Source organism: Thamnophis elegans, chromosome 5 (genome assembly GCF_009769535.1).
Source record: "Thamnophis elegans isolate rThaEle1 chromosome 5, rThaEle1.pri, whole genome shotgun sequence".
Classification (NCBI taxonomy): domain Eukaryota; kingdom Metazoa; phylum Chordata; class Lepidosauria; order Squamata; family Colubridae; genus Thamnophis; species Thamnophis elegans.
Genome location: NC_045545.1, coordinates 49,704,724 through 49,722,236, shown reverse-complemented (window position 1 = coordinate 49,722,236; position 17,513 = coordinate 49,704,724). Strand labels below are relative to the sequence as shown.

The 17,513-nt window shown below is 40.8% G+C and overlaps 1 protein-coding gene across 2 annotated transcripts; it reads right to left on the bottom strand.

Annotated features, from left to right (window-relative positions):
• Window positions 1-216: 216 nt before the first annotated feature.
• Window positions 217-17,082, bottom strand: PACSIN1 (protein kinase C and casein kinase substrate in neurons 1). 2 transcript variants are annotated; one of them, XM_032218506.1, is made up of 10 exons: window positions 16,958-17,082; window positions 14,311-14,467; window positions 12,641-12,876; window positions 11,071-11,226; window positions 10,137-10,312; window positions 2,453-2,573; window positions 1,997-2,078; window positions 1,357-1,366; window positions 694-1,031; window positions 217-326 (listed from the first exon to the last, which is right to left on the bottom strand). In XM_032218506.1, the coding sequence occupies exons 1-10, from the start codon at window positions 17,018-17,020 to the stop codon at window positions 217-219; spliced, it is 1,449 nt and encodes a 482-aa protein (XP_032074397.1). In that variant the 5' UTR covers window positions 17,021-17,082. The 2 variants fall into 2 exon arrangements, with proteins under 2 accessions (XP_032074397.1, XP_032074398.1); XM_032218507.1 differs by lacking the exon at window positions 1,357-1,366 and having other exon boundaries at window positions 694-887; window positions 1,954-2,078.
• Between the last annotated feature and the right edge of the window lie 431 nt (window positions 17,083-17,513).

The window sequence follows — 17,513 nt, the reverse complement described above, 5'->3', positions numbered from 1 at the left end:
ATCTCATTTCTTTAAGAAACTAAAATAGTAGAGCTACCACAAAATACTTTTTAGAGATGTAATTAAAAAAATAAGAGATTGATTGGAAAATATGTTTGGAACTCTAACTGTGCTGAGTGAATGACTATAGAGCAAGATGGCTACTTGACTGGTATATAGACAGATGGTGGACTGGAGAGGGTTGAATTCTGGCAGCACAAGGAGAACATGACAGAATTAGATAGACTCCACATAGTTAGCTGGATAAAGACCAAGTTGCCCGGTGTCCAGACGTCCTTTGCACCACCCTTGTTCGTCTTCTTCACCTAATTTGGTTAATTCATCACCTAGGAAAATAATGATAAATTACAAATTGGGAGCACGCTATCGATTTAATATCTCCTCTCTAACTGATTTCATCCTATTTCCCAACAGTGTTTTCCTATACTGACTCTGTTGAGTTATGTTTATGTAAAACTTATGTGGGGAAAAAGCAAGAGAGTGTGTGATTTTGTATGAGAAAATAATCAGTGGGAAAAGAATATACGTAGTGTACCTTCATACTGTGACTTCAAAATACTTCCTTTTTATTAAAAACAAAATATAAAGTTTTCTTAGGACTGCAAAGTGCTCTGGATTATACTGCTGCATTTTGTAGAGGTCAGATGATCCCCCAAAATGACATGGCTATTTCAAAAAGTTGCAAATGCATACCTGCTTTGAAACTCAGCTCATCCTGCTCTTGTCCATCATAATCATACAGAGCTCGTACACGGACACCTTTCCCAGCTGGTTCTTCTTCAAAGGAATTGGCACCGCCATTGGCTTCATTGGAGTTGTAAGTGTTGCCACCCTCATCATCTGACCACTCTGTAGTGTAGGCTTGGCTACGTTCATAACTGCTGACACTGGTAATGGATACAGCATCATAAGAAAGGATAATACTGCATAAATATCTGTTATATCTAACTCTGTGAGGTAACTGGAGATAGTGAGACTGTGGTGCACAGTGACGTGCAGTCAGGGGAGGCAGGGGAGGCAGAGCCTCGCCACTGTCATCATGAAAAGAAAAAAAAGAAGGAAAAAGGCTGAGGTAGTTGCTGCCAGAGTCACAGTGGATGACTCTGCTTAGTGCTTAACTGTTTAAAAAAGCCTCTTAAAAAGTGCCCTCCACAGGAGGAGGCGGGAGAACCACGTGCATTTAGTCTGACTTTATGATCACTCAAGCAGAGTTAAGCAAGGGTTGAAAGCCGAAAAATTCCTTATGTAGATGAGGCACGTGGTTCTTTTGCCTCCTCCTCTAGAGGGCGTTTTTTTAAGAGGCTTTTTTAAACAGTTAAGCAGAGTCATCCATTGGGGACTCTGGCAGCAGCTAACCCAGCCTGACCTCAGCAGCTCTTGCCTTTTTCCTTTTATATTTTTACATTTTCATCATGGCAGACAAGAGCAGAGTTGAAATCCTTTGTGAAACAGCTGGAAAGGGTATGTGGGTCGGAGGGAGGGGGAGGAATTCAAAATCAATGTAATTTGTAAGTAATTTGTGTGTGTGTGCTTTTCTTCACTCAGAGGGAAGGAGAGGCAGGGAGGGCAGCCCGCCAGCTTTCTTTCTCTGTGTTGGGGAAACCTGCCAGCAGAGGCGGGTCTTTTACCCGTCTCTGCTGGTGAGCTGGCACTTTCTTTCTTTCTTGAAAGCGGCTTTTGGTCGTTCTGGAGCTTTTGGCCGCTGTCAAAAAAGAGGCTTTTGGCTGCTCTGGTGCTATGTCCGATATAGAAGTGGATGTCCCGCTTCTATGTCAGACATAGCGCCGGAGCGGCCAAAAGCCTTTTTTTTGACAGTGGCCAAAAGCCGCTTTCTTTCTTTTTGCCTCACCAGCCATAAACCTCACCACACGTCACTGGTGGTGTATGATATCCAAGTCTATTCTAAACATCCTATCTTGAGAGACTCAAACTGGAAACATCTCATATGTTTACCTGCCACGATCTCCTCCCTGTGATGTTGCTTCCCCAGCTCCACTGGCATTGGGTGTGTTGCCTCCCTCATTCTTTTTTGGTTTCTCTCTTCGGTTTATTGTTTGTGATGCATCTGGATTCCATTCCTGCAGATGAAAAAAAAAACGTATACCTAATCTCAAAGCCTCCGTTTCCAATGCTTCAACTGCACTATGACTCAGCTCCAGTCTTAAGAACACAATAAATACATTCTACTTCTTGCAGTGGTTTGCCATGTGGTTCTGGTAAAACCAGAAGTAGGACATAGACGCTCAGTGTTCAGAGAGGCAGAATTCCACTGCAGGGAGCAGCATCAGGAGAGGCTAAGGTCTTTATGTACTAGTTTTTCTAGGCACATGGACCATGGCTCCCTCAACCCTGAAGCTCCAGATATCCATCATGACTAATAGCCATGGATCTATAACCTACAGTTTGGCAGTGCAGCCTTCCTTGGAGGCATCATCCTGCAACAGCTTCTTACTTCTAACTGAGGCCAGTTCATAGGCATCCCGGGGCCACTGGTATTGCGGAACCACCGAAGGTCTTCTTGTGCATCGGCCATACGAATGGTCTGCTCCAGCTCACGGTAAACTTTAGAATAGCTGCACATTAGAAATAGATAAAGTAATAAACACAGAATTGAAGTAAGAAACCACCATTTAGACACATTAGACAAAGAAACTTGACAGCAGAGAACCTTTAAATGAGAATATTATGGCATTGATTATGCCTTGCCATATTCATAGGATTTTAGTGAATTATATTTTTATTTTTTGCCATTCATTCTACTCCATTTAAATTCCATTTACTTTCTATGAACACATTTTACATGGGTTCCAGAATATATCGCCCTTCTATCTTCTTCCATTATTTCTCCCAGCACTTTTTTCCAAGAGAAATCTGTTAATGAGGAAAGGGCAGAAAATGTTGATGGCTCTGCAAATGGTTTGGCATGGAAAAAGTTCTACTTAAGATTAGAAAAAATTTCTGAAATATTTAAAAGCTTTATACTGCATAGCAGACAATAATAAGATTGTGAGACAAATAGTCTATATGTATATAATTTATGATAGTACCCCTTACATTTTGTTGGATTATAGAGTGTATCACAAAAACATCTCAGACAATAGAAGACAGAGTCCAAAAATCTCTGTAGAATCTTCATTAAAAAAAGGAAAACTGATAACTCAACTTGTTCTAATAAAGCTCAAGGTGGTGCTAGCAGCACACTGAATGTGCCCAACACTGCAGTTTCTTATTTTAAAGATGCCTCCAGACCAGACTTTGAATGGGGAACCACTTTGTTTCATTCATGAAGTTTTACACAGCTGCTAACAAAATCAACTTCCACTTCTGTGGTTCCCATATTTTATTATGGGAGACTGTTATTCCCTTCCCCCCTCACATAGACATTAGATTACAGAGAAGATGGAGTAACTGTCCAAAGCTGGCTTGTTATTCCAGCCACAATCCAAATAAAAGTAGTTCAGAGAAAGACTTTGTTAAAAGTCCCTGTATTAGATGCCACAGTTTCTTTCTGCATGTGGTGGGTGGAATTTTGATTAGGAAAAAGGGGTTGGAGTGAGGCATTGCAAAATGCAGCAAAACTACTCCAGTAAAGAATGAAGAGTTGGTGAGTAGACCAGCTCTTCAAACCTCTCCAGAAAAGGAAAGGATTTGAGATCACCCACAAATACTCCAGACAGTTGCTCCTCAGGAGGAGACAATAAAATAGTGGTGGTGTCTGATAGGTTTAGAGGTCTGGGAATATCCATCACCTCTTAGTCATTTTCCATGAGGTGAGCAGCCATTTAAATTTGATTAATAAATAAATCTTGCTCATAGTTGGCATCTTTAAAAGGATACTAATTTAGCACACTGTTGTAATATAGTTCCTTGTGCAGGTGTGTGTCCTCCATGGCCCAGTTCATACTAGGGCCTGCAGAGCCACGCTGAATCACACAGGAGAAAACAAACTCCTAAAAAGCCATAACATCCTGATAGCGCATAACATAACATTCTGAGATGTGCCCTACCATTGACGTCCAGGATTTAACCATATATAGACTGAGCAGTAGATTAGAAATTGTACTTTTACAGGCTGTTTTTACTCACATGCTATTGCTCCTCCTGCCTTTGTCCTATCTCAATAAAAGGGGCTCTCAGACCCCCAATCTGGGTCACTCCATCTCGAGAAAGTTCGTGTCCTGTCTTTTCTCAACATTGGCCTCATGGACGACCCACGGGAACATCACATTTGGTAGCAGAGGATGGTTACTTCACAGCACACTTCCTTTTCTAAACACTTTCAAAAATTGCTTGTTAACTACTTGTCAGCTATTAGAAATCTTTGAATTGACAAGTCTGACAGCACTAGATGAGTTTCTTTCAATCCTTAGTGAAAGAAAAAAATTAACTACAGTGTTTCTCTGAAAACAAGACAAGGTCTTATTTTCTTTTGACCCCCCAAAATAAGCGCTTGGCCTTATTTTCAGGGAGGCCTTATTATTTTTGGGGTGCAGCAGATGGTGAGCATGCTCACCTCATGGCTGCTGCTGTTTTGCAATATTTTCGGGGAGGGTTTATTTTAGTGCATGTGCTCCTGCACATGATCCCCCCAGGCTCCGGAGGCTTTCCTGAAACCTCGGGAAGGCGAAAAACAGTCCCAACGGGCCAACCAGAAGTTCAGGAATTAACTTCCAGTTGGCCCGTTGAGCCTGTTTTTCACCCTCCCCAGCCTCCAGAGGCTTTCTTGAATCCTGGAGAGGGCAAGCCTGTTTTTCACCCTCCCCAGCCTCCAGAGACTTTCTTGAAGCCTGGAGAGGGTGAAAATGGCCTCTCCTGCCCCCCTGAAAGGTAGAAAAACAGCTAGCCAGTGCATGCTTGTGTGCCGGAGCTGACCACTGGTGTGCCAGCAAATATGGCTCCACATGCCATAGTTCACTGTTCTCTCCCCCCTTCTCCGCTCGTTAACAGACGACAGTCAGACAGACTTAAAAGGAAAGAACTTTATCAGCCTTGGCTCACACTGGCTGCGAGCCCAAAAATAAACATAAATAAAGTCTCTGGTAAGAAGATAACAGAATGCGAAAACAAAGTTCTCTTACAAAGCAAATCACTTCTCCAAGTGTCCCATTGAATCAGGGTTACAGAAAGCAAATCACTTATCCAGGTGTCTCTCACAAACAAACCACGACTGATGAATGATGAACGTTGACTTCTGCAACCAGGGCATGGCACCATCAGTCCTTTCATCTTCAGAAGACCACACTAACGAGGCCCAGCTGCATTGTTATTCCTGCATCCCGACTCAACTCACAGCAAACTTCTGCTGAGTCACAACACTATCCCACACCGCAGGGCCCTTTCCCCGGGTTCCGATGGTCTGGATGCGGTCGGAATGGCTTGTCCACAAGATGGCCCGCACTCATTTCCTGTGGTGCCTTTTTCATGAGTCCCCAACCTCTGCAGGAATAGTCCCTTTGAGCCGGAACTCCCTATGTATCCGGTGGCCACCATGTCTCCTTCTGCCCTTCACGGCGTCGACACCCCGTCCAGGGTCCTCCACCCTCTGCAAGGCCGACCCACCAGCCCCCTTACTGTCGGAGGTTGAGCAGCTCTAACAGCTTCGGCCAAGCCCTAACACCCTGTCCAGGGTCCTCCACCCTCTCCATGGCCGACCCACCAGCCCCCGTACTGTCGGAGTCTGGCGGCCACTCTAACAGCTCCGGCTGAGCCCTAACACCCTGTCCAGGGTCCTCCATCTCCTCCAAGGCCAACTTATATGACCCCTCGGCGTCGGAGTCTGGCGGCAGCTCCACCGACTCCTGCCGAGCCACCACACACTCCCCTCCCGCAGGGCCCTTCCCCTGGTTTCGACGATCGGGGTGCGGCCCAGAAGGGTTGGTGGCGGCCTCCACCGAACACAGTCCAAGACACTGGTACCCCACCGGGAACCTAGAAACAAAGTCCAGTGCTGCAGGGACCAGAGTCGACAAAGACTGGAATCTTGGTGGAGCCCTCCTTGCAGACCTGGCCCATTGGCACTGGGCACATGACTCCACGCACCTCCGCATGTCATTTCTCAGATGGGACCACCAAAATTGACGGGACGCCAGGCGCAACGTCCTGAAAAACCCCCAATGTCTCGATGCAGGAGCACCATGAACCTGCGAGAGCACCCGTCGACGGATGTGCCCTGCGGGAACATAAGAGCTGGCCCCGATACTTCAAAAGATCCCCTTCCAAAGTCCATGGGGACGCCAGCCCTACTTCCTCCTTTCGTCGCTCCACCCAGTCGTCACCCCGCTGTGCATCCCGTATCAGAGACTTCATGCTCACGGGATGACAAGTGGCAGCGCAAGATGCAATGGGTAGAATAGTCCGAGGTGGAAGCGAGTTCGCAGGGTCAGAGTTCGCTACTTTACTAGGCAGGGCATTCGCCCTGGGATTCCACACCCCCTGAATGCACGCTACCTTGTACGAACGGGGTATCACGGCCACACACACGTGCTGGTGGTCCGACATAATAGTGCGTTGCTGAGGGATGGCTGCAGTCTGCGCAACCCTTCTGTTCTTCTTGGGGCAACTCCCTGCCAGGTGTTGAAGATCCCCACAGTAGAAGCACAATCCCTCAGCACATCGTCTGTCCATCTCAGTATGTGACACTCTAGGTCTGACAGCACCCAACTCCATTGGCTCCTCCCAGTCCACTGCAGTCCCTTGCTGAACCGGCATGCTGGTGGTCTCCTGGAATGCACCGCGAGGCCTTCGCCTCTGCAGCCGGATGTCTATCCAGAGGCACAAGTGGACCAACGCATTGAACGTCGGTGGCCTGTCCACCCTCTGACAAACCATCCTGGAACGTGTCCATTAGAGCTGGTTCATTCCACGTGGAATCCTGGCTACGCAGCCTGAATTCACTAACATAGTCCTGCAATGAACCACTACCCTGCTGCAGTGACTTCAGACTTCTAGCTGAGGTTTCCCCCTTGATAGGATCTTCAAACATCCATTTAAAGTACTGACAAAAGCCCTGGAAGTCATCCAACAAAGAGCTCGGCTGAGTTAACAAGGGGGTAGCCCAACGGGCAGCTGTGCCTGAGAGCAAACTGATAATGAATCCCACCTTTGTCCGGTCAGTGGGAAAGTCCTCTGCTCTCAGACTCAGGAACAGCTGGCATTGTCCCAGAAACACAGCAAACATGGCCAGACTCCAATCATATTTATCTGGCATGGCTACTGGGCACTTTCTCCTTGGCTCGAGGGTTTTTGCACCGATATCTGTTGATCCATTTGCCTATTTTCAGAAATTAATTGCTCCATAGTTAATCAAATGGAGGCTTGTTTTGGCAGAAGTCAATCTGTTCTGTCCCCCCTTCTCCGCTCGTTAACAGATGACAGTCAGACAGACTTAAAAGGAAAGTCCTTTTATCTTCAGAAGACCACACTAACGAGCCCCAGCTGCATTGTTATCCCTGCATCCCGACTCAACTCACAGCAAACTTCTGCTGAGTCACAACAGTTCACTATCACAGATATAGGGCTTCCTTCTTGAGCAGTGGGTTGGACTAGAACAGGCCTGTCAAACTGGTGGCTGGATACATCACGTGCAAGCCACACCCACCCCGGCTCTGCAAAGGCAAAAAACATTGTGATACGCCACAATCCGGCCCATGACGCGATTGAGTTTGCCACCCGCGGACTAGAAGATCTCAAAGGTCCCTTCCAACTCTGTTATTCTGTTATTAACTTAATTGGGGAAGGGGAAAAACAGTTATTAAAATCCAAAATTTTATTTAAAACCTATCTGGACCCTTAATAACGGTTATTATGGCTTTTATTTAAGAAAGTTACAAATGGATTAAGGATCCAGATAGGTTTTAAATAAAATTTTGGAATTAATGATAAAGAGCCCTTCCTATGGGAAAATGCTTTTGTTTTGCATTAAAAAGACATATTAAAGAAAGATTTTTAAAATTAGACACAAGAGAGAACTAAAAATTACAGTTAAAGGAGAAGAACACAAAATATAATTACAGAACGGAGCAAAATATTCTAACATTGGACATAATGAAGGATATTTTTGTAAAATGGACTCCGAAGTTAATATTAATAGTTTCAACAAAGACATCTGCCTCTATGGATAGACTGTATGAAAGATGTCACAGTCAAGTTTTACCTGACAAGACTGAGACTGATTTGAAAGTATAACAGGCTACAAGAAACAAGGAAAAAGATCTTACACTAGATATACAGAAAAAACCAGTTTTAATAATTCAAAGGCAAACAATAAACCAAGAGTGACCTGAAAATTTTTCCTATCATGTATTTACAAAAGAAGATTGTTAAAATTTTGAAGGATCTTATGAGAAGGGACAAGGTTTAACTAAAAACAGGATTACAAAACTATTAAATGCAATAAAGATTAAGTTGTTAGAAGTAAAATGGTGGGTTATAAAGTTAATTTGCTTAAGGTTAAAATAGATATGTTTATTATTTCTGGTCTTTAATAAATCTTTGCTGACACCCGGACTGAAATTATAATGCTTTATGAATTTGTTTATAGATACGGGATATGGGGAGAAAAAATATTTGTTGTATTTTAAGTGAAAGTGATAAAGTACTAAAATTGTTTATACTTAAAGTGGAAAGTTAGTTCTGTATATATTTCTTTTTTCTTTGCTATATTACTTTTTCATTTTCTATTTTTATTTTTTTGCACCTTTTAATCTTTTTAAGTTGCTACTATTATAATCTTTTACAAAAATGGTTTATGTTAAACCTCTTCAAGTAGAAAATGACTATGCTAGATTTCTACTAGAAGTGTTATTTTCTTCTCAATAAGTTTTACAAATTCCACATCCAAGTCTGAAATGATACAATCTTCATTTTTAAATTCTTTTGCGACCCTTGGAACTGCTTAAGACCAATGTTGTAATCTAGGTTTCATTTGCTGGGTCCTAGTATTCCAGAATGTGGTCAATCTAAGATAAGGGAGATATTTTCATGGACCACTTCATTTTTAGCAGAAAGTTGCAAAGTAAAGATAATCTTGTTTATAACACTAGTCATTTTTCCTACCTGTGTCTATTACAGAATTCTAGTTGGAGAGGAATATTAATCTAATTTTCTGTCAAGGCAGAAAATCCAGAGCTAAAATATTTCTAATGGTTGGCATTCTATCTCCTTCTTGAAGTCATCCAACACAAGAAAACCTTGATTTCTTTATCAAATTATATTGTAAACTGAGATGGAAGCCAAACCTATGGACAGTAGTTTATTTAGAGAATCCAAGATAAATTGGATTGTCTTGCATCACTTTGAGGACAATTTTCCTCATATTTAGCAAGTGATGTTAAAGTGCATACAAACAGCTCTCATATAGACATTACTAAATTGAAGGAAAAGCAAACAGAACTTCAGGATGGCACCAAGTGCCCAGTAAAGGAACATCTGTATTACAAAAATCACCAGAGAGATTTCTGACTTGGCTGCTTCAGTTTTTATGTTTTTATAAAAAGCAGAATAACAACAACAACAACAACAACAACACAAAGACTTGCAAATAGAAATAGAATGACTGAGGCCAAAGGAAGAAAGAGTAGTACCAATAGCAAAAGGCACCTTGGGGGAAATCCCAAAACAACTGGAGCACCACTTGAACATCATCGGCATTGACAAATTCGCCATCAGTCAATGGCATAAAGCAGCTTTGTTTAGAACAGCTTCCATCCTGCGACAAGACTTTTAACACCATCAATAATTGAAAAGAAAAAAGTATGGTTCATTGACATTGCAATACCTGATGATGTACAAATTGAAGATAAACAGCAAGAAAAAAATCACAAAATACCGGGACCTGCAATTTGAGGTTGAACGACTGTGGAAAAAGAAATCATGTGTTGTCCCAATTTTAATTGGAGCCCTTGGAGCAATACCTAAAGGGCTACCTCGCTATTTGAAAATTCTAAATTTACCTGACTTGAACATTCTGACTCTACAAAAAACCACCCTACGTGGAACAACTTATATCCTCCGACATTACCTTAACAGTTCCTAGGTCCTTGGTTAGGACTTGAGCTGTTGAGCTACCAACCAGCCCCAAAGGCTGTGAATCTCACCAAAGATTAACCACATAATAATAATAATAATAAACAATCTACCTGCTGTTTTCTGCCAGGTTCAGGTGTCGCTTGATATCTAACAGCACCTCTTTTAGGAAATTAAGCCTCTTCTCTTCAAACTGCTGGCATTGCTCAAAGACCTGCTCCATGCTTTCCATGTACTGTGGAGTGCCCTTATTCACCTCCTCCACTATTTTCTCATATTTCTCCAGAGCCTGTCCAAGAAACAAAGGGATGCAGTTAAGTTTCCCTGAGTAAGGCCACTGTTCAATCCTATCCATATAAGATCTTCTGGGTAGGTAGGCATGTATAATTTTGCTCTTTTAAATATAACATTGATTGACATTATTTATAGATTATCCATAGAAGTAATAAATAAAATAAGGCATAATCCCAAATAAGATTGCATAAGGATTTCAATTGTGAGTTTATTCCATATCAGCACTGAAATAAGATTAATCTCAGGTGCAATTAATACCAATTGCAGCCATCTCTATTGGAAGCATCATGCTTTAATATTGTTCCTGGAACTTGTTATACAAATAAGAAACAAAGTTCCAAGTTAAATTTAGAAAATGCAGTCACCATGTGTGAACTTGTGACAGTGTCATTGAATAGACTGTACAGGTTTTGTCCTTTCAGATTCAAAAATGAAGGAATAGCAGCGGATATGGAAAGTAATTATTGGACTTTACATAATACATAAAAATAAACAATTGCAACAATTTAAAACCATGCGCTGCACTTTCTGAGGTGATCAATATATCTTGTCTACAGACAGAAATATATGCACTTGGTATGTATGCTTACAACTCTATCTATATCTAAACATGAAGATGACTTTTTTCCTGTGTGCAGAGTTATATATTTCTTTATGTGAAAGTGTACATAGAAGACTGGGCTGGACTGCTGTTGTTCATATAAAAGGATGTGCATTAACTTTCCAAGTTATTTCAGTAGATGGCCTTCCTACCTTTTGTACATCTTGCTTGCATTTTTCCACTTTGTCTTGAAGCTTCTTCTGCTGGTCTGGAGTAATAGATTGCTCTGCTTTGCTATTAGCTTCCCTGGTCATAGCAAGTTTCTCCTCTTTGCATGCCAAGTGATATACTTTCTTGGCTGTTTCCAGCTAGTTTGAGAGACAAGAGAAAGAACCCACACAAATTATTTCAGAGGGTCAGCATAAGTTATCTTTGGCCTGCCATATAACTAATGTTCTAGCATCCAACAGGCAATTCCTTCCCAATAGAAATTCTCAAATTTCCTTAATGAAATCTATGACCTGAGGTGATTTTTGCTGGAGATTGTGGGAATTGCAGATCAAATCATCTGGATGATACCAAATAAATAAAATAATTTAAGAACAACTGTATTATGAAATAAGGAATCCTAAACTGCTATCGCCATAAACTGGGCAAAATACATGACTTAGTTTGTATGTTTTAATATATTGAGGTACTGTATTTCAAAGTTTTCTTAGCAACTATGCAAGTTTTGAATTTAAAAATGTGTAGAAGTTGAGAAGTTAAACATGTAGCTTATAGCCATGAACTGAGCCATGCAGTTCATAGATAGTGATAAATATTACTTCTGTAGGGATATTACCTCAGCAAGAGACAGCAGCCAGTCACCCCTGGTTGATCTCAGAAGCTAATTAAGGTTAGCCTTAATTTATACTTGGATGGGGGAATCACTGGGAATTCCAGGGCTATAAATTAGTTAAAAAAAAAAAGAACACCCTCATTTTGGGAAAATATCATAGCCTATTATATTTGTACCATTCCTAACAAAACTGCAGGGCTGCATTTTTAACTACTGAGCTCAACTTGAGAGAGCTTTTATCATTTGTAATCTTCATGTAGAGCATGGGTATTATTTCATATAGAATCTAAGGGCATAATCTAACTAACAGTTTTCATGGATGTGTTCCATGATGTCCTATGATTATACAAGAGGCTGATGGGGTTCTATGAAAGATTGGAGAGTGGGGAATAAGGTTCAATTGAATGCAGCCAATTTTCTATAAACTATAAACTGCATGGACTCCAATAACCAAGGATGAGAAACACTGAACTAGAACTTTGCCTCTTGGTCAGAAATTCCAGGAAATCCTGTTTTTTCATTTACTGTTAGGTTCTGCAACCTGCAAAATTTTGAAAGCTCCTGATCTAAACCACAAAGAAAGAGGTTATATAGATCATGGGCCAACACTGGTGTTTCCTTTCCATGTTTTCATATTATCTTGCCATGGTTATCTTAAGAATCAACAGACCTGTTTTGATCATGCTAATTTTCTGGCCCCCAAAATGTACAGAGTTCTGCAAACAAATTAGCATTGTAGCTCCCAAAATCCAGTCATTCTGGCAATGGCAAGTTTTATCTCAACATAACTAGAAAATATCAGGTTGGGAAAGTGGTTGTCAATGAATGAAAGAAAGACCATCTCAACCTCTGTCCAGGAAAACTGATGGATTTCTTTCCTCTGTAAAATAAACTGGGGTTAGGGGATCCTTTGTTATCTTCTCTTCTCCACTCCTTCCTACCTCCTTCATCTTCTTAGCCCAGGGTTTCTGTGCTTTCCGAAAACCGTCTTCTGCTTCCTTGGCCTCCTTGAAGCCTCCCATGATCTGTTTGTGGAAAGCATCCTTCTGCCAGTTCTTCACCTTTTCAAAATCATCATTCAGTAGGCTATTCTTAACTTCTTGGTGTAGCTCGCTGACTTTGTCTGCCTCTGTCATTATAGCCATCCATGCCTTTTCCAAACTGCCATACTGGGGACCTATGCAAAAACATCACCAGTAAAGGTGGGATAATGGCTCAGCATCCTGAAATAACAGCCCATTTTTTTTCTGTACAGACTGAATGTTCCTATAATGCACTCAAAGGTTGAGAGACTGTTCTATTTTACTAACAAATGAATTGTTGAGAGAGCTGAGAAGCCCACAGTAATGAAGCCTAAGGGAGCCACTCACAGCCTCTGAGACATCCTAGTTGCACACTTTGTGATGATTGTTTGTCATTGTAAAAAATCTAGTTGCTTTACATGACTCCCATCTACTCATACTGATATTTAAATCAGTAATCATGAGAGCCACTCTAAAAGTCATGAAAAGGAGGATCAAATCTTTAGGGAGTTTATTTTGTGTTAATGAACAACATCATGGCTGCTTTGAAAACTGAAGCAGTGGTAATGGCAGATGGTTAAATACTCACTCTTCCCAAGACTCAGTTCCTCAGTCCTCAAAGCAATTGCAAGAGCCTGTTGTTTATGAAGCTAACATTGGCAACCTGCTGCCCTCCAGATGTTTTGGATTAGAAAATACATAGCCCCTTGCCATCGATCATGCGGTCAGATCTGATCAGTGTTAAAGGTGTAAAAGCTTGGAAGACACCAGTTTGCTCATACTAATATTCAATCACCTGAACAAAATAAATGCCTGTAACCCTGCTCCCTTTCGTTATGCCTTCATCATGTAGAATAGGATACCCCACTGGTATTGGATATGAACTGCAATATATTTACAAGAAGATTATATATATAGATCTATACTAGTCTCCCTTTATTTATTTATTTATCAGCACAAATAAAAACAAAACAAACAAACACACACACACACACACTATATATATTTCTCCCTTTATTTATTTATCAGCACAAATAAAAAAATAAAACACACACACACACACACACACACACACACATATATATATATATAGTGCAAGGAGGTTCCACTGAACTGCATTAGCTTCTTAATAAGCATGCATTTAATTGAAGTGCAATATTTATCACGCAAAACTTATGAACTTTTAGTGGTGCTCTGGCTCATTTTTATTGAATGGCTTAATAAATATATTAGTGCACATACTATTTTTAAATTTGATTTTTTTTATTGCAATAGTCTTGGACACACTTTTATCTGGAAGTTACACCTGTCAAAATTAAGAAGTAATTGTCTAGAAAGGCCCACAAAACTGCCTTTAAGGAAACTTGGAAATTTCAAATATAGGATAACAGCAATTTATGAACAGCCATGCTTTCCTTTTAAAGTAAATGAAAGTAACTGAAGAAAAAACTCCTTGGGGTCTCCCTCCCCCAATATTGTCCAGATTAAACCAATATAGTTGTGCAGATTGTAATTCCCTCCCCCTTTTGCCTTTGAAAAAGCTCCCAGCCTACTCTTCTACGTTATTACAAGGAAAGACTTAGAAATACCTTTTTCTATCAGTTGCCTCCACCTCTTGGCCCAATCAACCAGCTGCTGAGCATACGCCTTCTCAATCTTGGCCCGTTCATGGACACAGTTCATCAGATCATTGCAAAGCCGATATCCATCATCAATCCGCTTCACTGTCCGCTTATAATTCCCCACCTGGCAGACACATGAATAGTTGCCTGGAATAAGTGACTGGCTGTAGTTCCAGGAATCATCCTGGAGGCCAGGTTGGCTCAGGGCATCAGGGAAGGGGAAAATGTACCCTGCAGGAAGCATATGCACCAGAGGCTGGGGAACAGGAAAGGTGGGGGAGAAAAGGGGGCATTTGATTTTGAAAGAGGGGAAAACTCTTGAAAATGTGATTGCCATGGATATACCTCTGCCTCTTTATAGAAAATTCTGAGTCTGATTCTTTCTTTCAAACAACAATACTTGATAAATTTGCTGCATTTGCACAAATACTGGGAAGGAATCAGAAGGCTTATAAGGAAGAGCCTCAGAATCTGCCAGCTGATATAGCTCTAGGACATTTTGCAATTATTGTAATGACTTAGAGCTCTGCCATAGTGCAGTGCTAAATTTTAACAATTCCCTTTTCAGCATGAAAGGCATATTTGGAGATAAAGAATACATTTCCTGATTCCTCTCCTGAAAAATAGGAGGGGAATGTATGTGCTCACAATGATTATGCAATCTGTCACTGTGCCATTCTCATCTAATTAGCCTTAACTTTTTGCTCTTTCATCACTATGATTCCACTTTATCAGAAATCATTCCATGAATATGACATTGTTGTATTTTAAACCAGCCAAATAGGTTTGGCTACCTGGCAAATTAGGATGACTAAGAATGAGAGCAATAGCAGTAGACTTATATACCGCTTCATAGGCCTTTCAGGCCTCTCTAAGCGGTTTACAGAGAGTCAGCATATTGCCCCCAACAATCTGGGTCCTCATTTTACCCACCTCGGAAGGATGGAAGGCTGAGTCAACCCTGAGCCGGTGAGATTTGAACCGCTGACCTGCTGGTCTAGCAGTAGCCTGCAGTGCTGCATTTAACCACTGCGCCACCTTGGCTCTAAGGTGAGAGCAAAGCCAATGTGCTTATTTTTTAGCAACTACAACATACTGTATTTTTGGGAATATAAGATGCACTGGAATATAAGACACACCAAGATTTTGAAGAGTCAAATTAAAAAAAAGGTTTTGCACTCTGCAGACCTCAAAACACCCTGTTTTTTGCAAAAACGGCCCCGTTTTTTGTCAAAAAAGGGCATGCAGTACCTTTAGGTGGCTTATAGAATGCTCCTGGGGGCTGGGGCAAAAACGAGCAAGAAACAGCCCATTTTTTGCTCATTTTTGCCCTCCTCAGGAGCATTCTGGAAGCCTCCTAGAGGCTAAGCACAACCATTTTTGCAAAGGGGCAGGGTTTTGGGAGGCAAAAAAATGCTGTATTCAGTGTATAAGATGCACCCAGATTTTCACCCTCTTTTTTGAGAGAAAAAGGTGCATCTTATACCCCCAAAATATGGTAACTTTTAGTAAGCCTAAATTTACAACATCCCGCTCCCTAAATGGTGAATATGGTCTCCTTTTTGACCAGCAAAATTATTTATCACTAATTTATTATAATTATTAAAGTATATTATTTTCTAAGATAGAAATCCTATGAAAGTATTTCATAAATTAATGGCCATATGTAAAAATTGTTATTGTTGTCATAATACAATTTCTAAAATCCTTCTCAATAATGATGTTTGTCATTTTGACATATATTTCAGTGGACTGAATATGTAGTTTTGGAACATCTGTTTTAAAAAGAAACAATTGTATGCCAACACCTGGATGCTGATGGTGCAAGTCAACTTTCATTTGAGAAATACTCTACTATCAAAGGCTTTGGTACCGTGTTTCCCCAAAAATAAGACTGGGTCTTATATTAATTTTTGTTCCAAGAGATGGATTAGGGCTTATTTTCTGGGTAGGTATTATTTACAGGGAAATACGGTACTAAATGCATCCATCTGGCTGACAATCTTAACTGGATCTTATTTTGGGGGTAGGCCTTATATTACAAACATCCTGAAAAATCATTCTAGGACTTATTTTCCTGTTAGGTCTTATTTTCAGGAAAACAGGGTATATCTAACGCACTTTAAACCTCAGCAGGGCAGATAAATGTTTGTAGCCCATCCTTTTTTCCTGAATCATTTTAAAGTATCTGTTTATGAGATCTCTTTCTCACTACAAAGAAAAGTAATTTATTAATGCCAGCTTCTTTAATATCATATTTAACATGCTGATCAGACAGAAGTCAAAAAGTTGTCCTGAAACAGCTCTCCTCTAGTTCTGATATCAGCAAGGACTTCTCTAGAAAGCTTCTGGAGGAAGCAGGCAAGGACTTTAGATTATTTTTTTTCTGTGGAAGTTACACTGCTCTGATATCAGGGGAAGAAATATTAAAAAATCTCATAGAATCTTGGAACCTTCTCACGGAAGCTTTCTAAACATATTTACTTTTTGAAGTGACCTCAGCATCCTCAGGGGTAAAAAAGCTCTTTTGCATTTGGCTGGCTCTTACTAAGTCAAATCACTCCTAGGTCAGCCAATCATGAACATTTCTATCATGCCAAGGAGAAGTCCTTACCTCCCAGAAGCTGTCAGTTACTTCTTCAACGGATGCCACAGACTCATCACAGGAAGTTGACATTGTTTGCGGCCCTGGTTATTTATCACCAAGGGGTCAGCCGCTCTGCCAACAGGACCAGACCTCATGCGCTGCAAGGAAACAACACAAATATGTAAGAGAAACATTACCTGGAAACAAGCAGAGGCCTTCTGGGAGACGCATGGTTTTCTATTATCTTCCCATTTATGTGAACCTTCCACCTTTTGTCTTAAACAGCACCATGTTCTGAAATATTTTTTTTATTTATCCATCACACCCTCTTTTCAATCATTTTCTCTCAGCAGGAGACAAATCTAGGGACATAAGGTCTTTCTGCATTTCTACAGTTCCCAGGCATAATTAATTACATGCCACCATGTCAGATTGTAAAGCTTAAAAGTAAAACCTGAAGAACTTGTTCTGATTTTCTGAAAACATCTGCTAAATAAGAAGCACTTCATAAAGAGAAGATATTTCAGCAGTTACAAAAAATAATTGTACATGACAGAAATATACACAGTGTAAGCAAGATTCC

Excerpts from the sequence above, each read along its gene's own strand:
- PACSIN1 (XM_032218506.1), bottom strand. The coding sequence starts at position 17,020 with ATGTCAACTTCCTGTGATGAGTCTGTGGCATCCGTTGAAGAAGTAACT. Across the intron at positions 14,468-16,957 it reads TAACTGACAGCTTCTGGGAG|GTGGGGAATTATAAGCGGAC; the intron begins GTAAGGACTTCT and ends TGTGTCTGCCAG. Across the intron at positions 10,313-11,070 it reads GCAAGCAAGATGTACAAAAG|GCTCTGGAGAAATATGAGAA; the intron begins GTAGGAAGGCCA and ends TTTCTTGGACAG.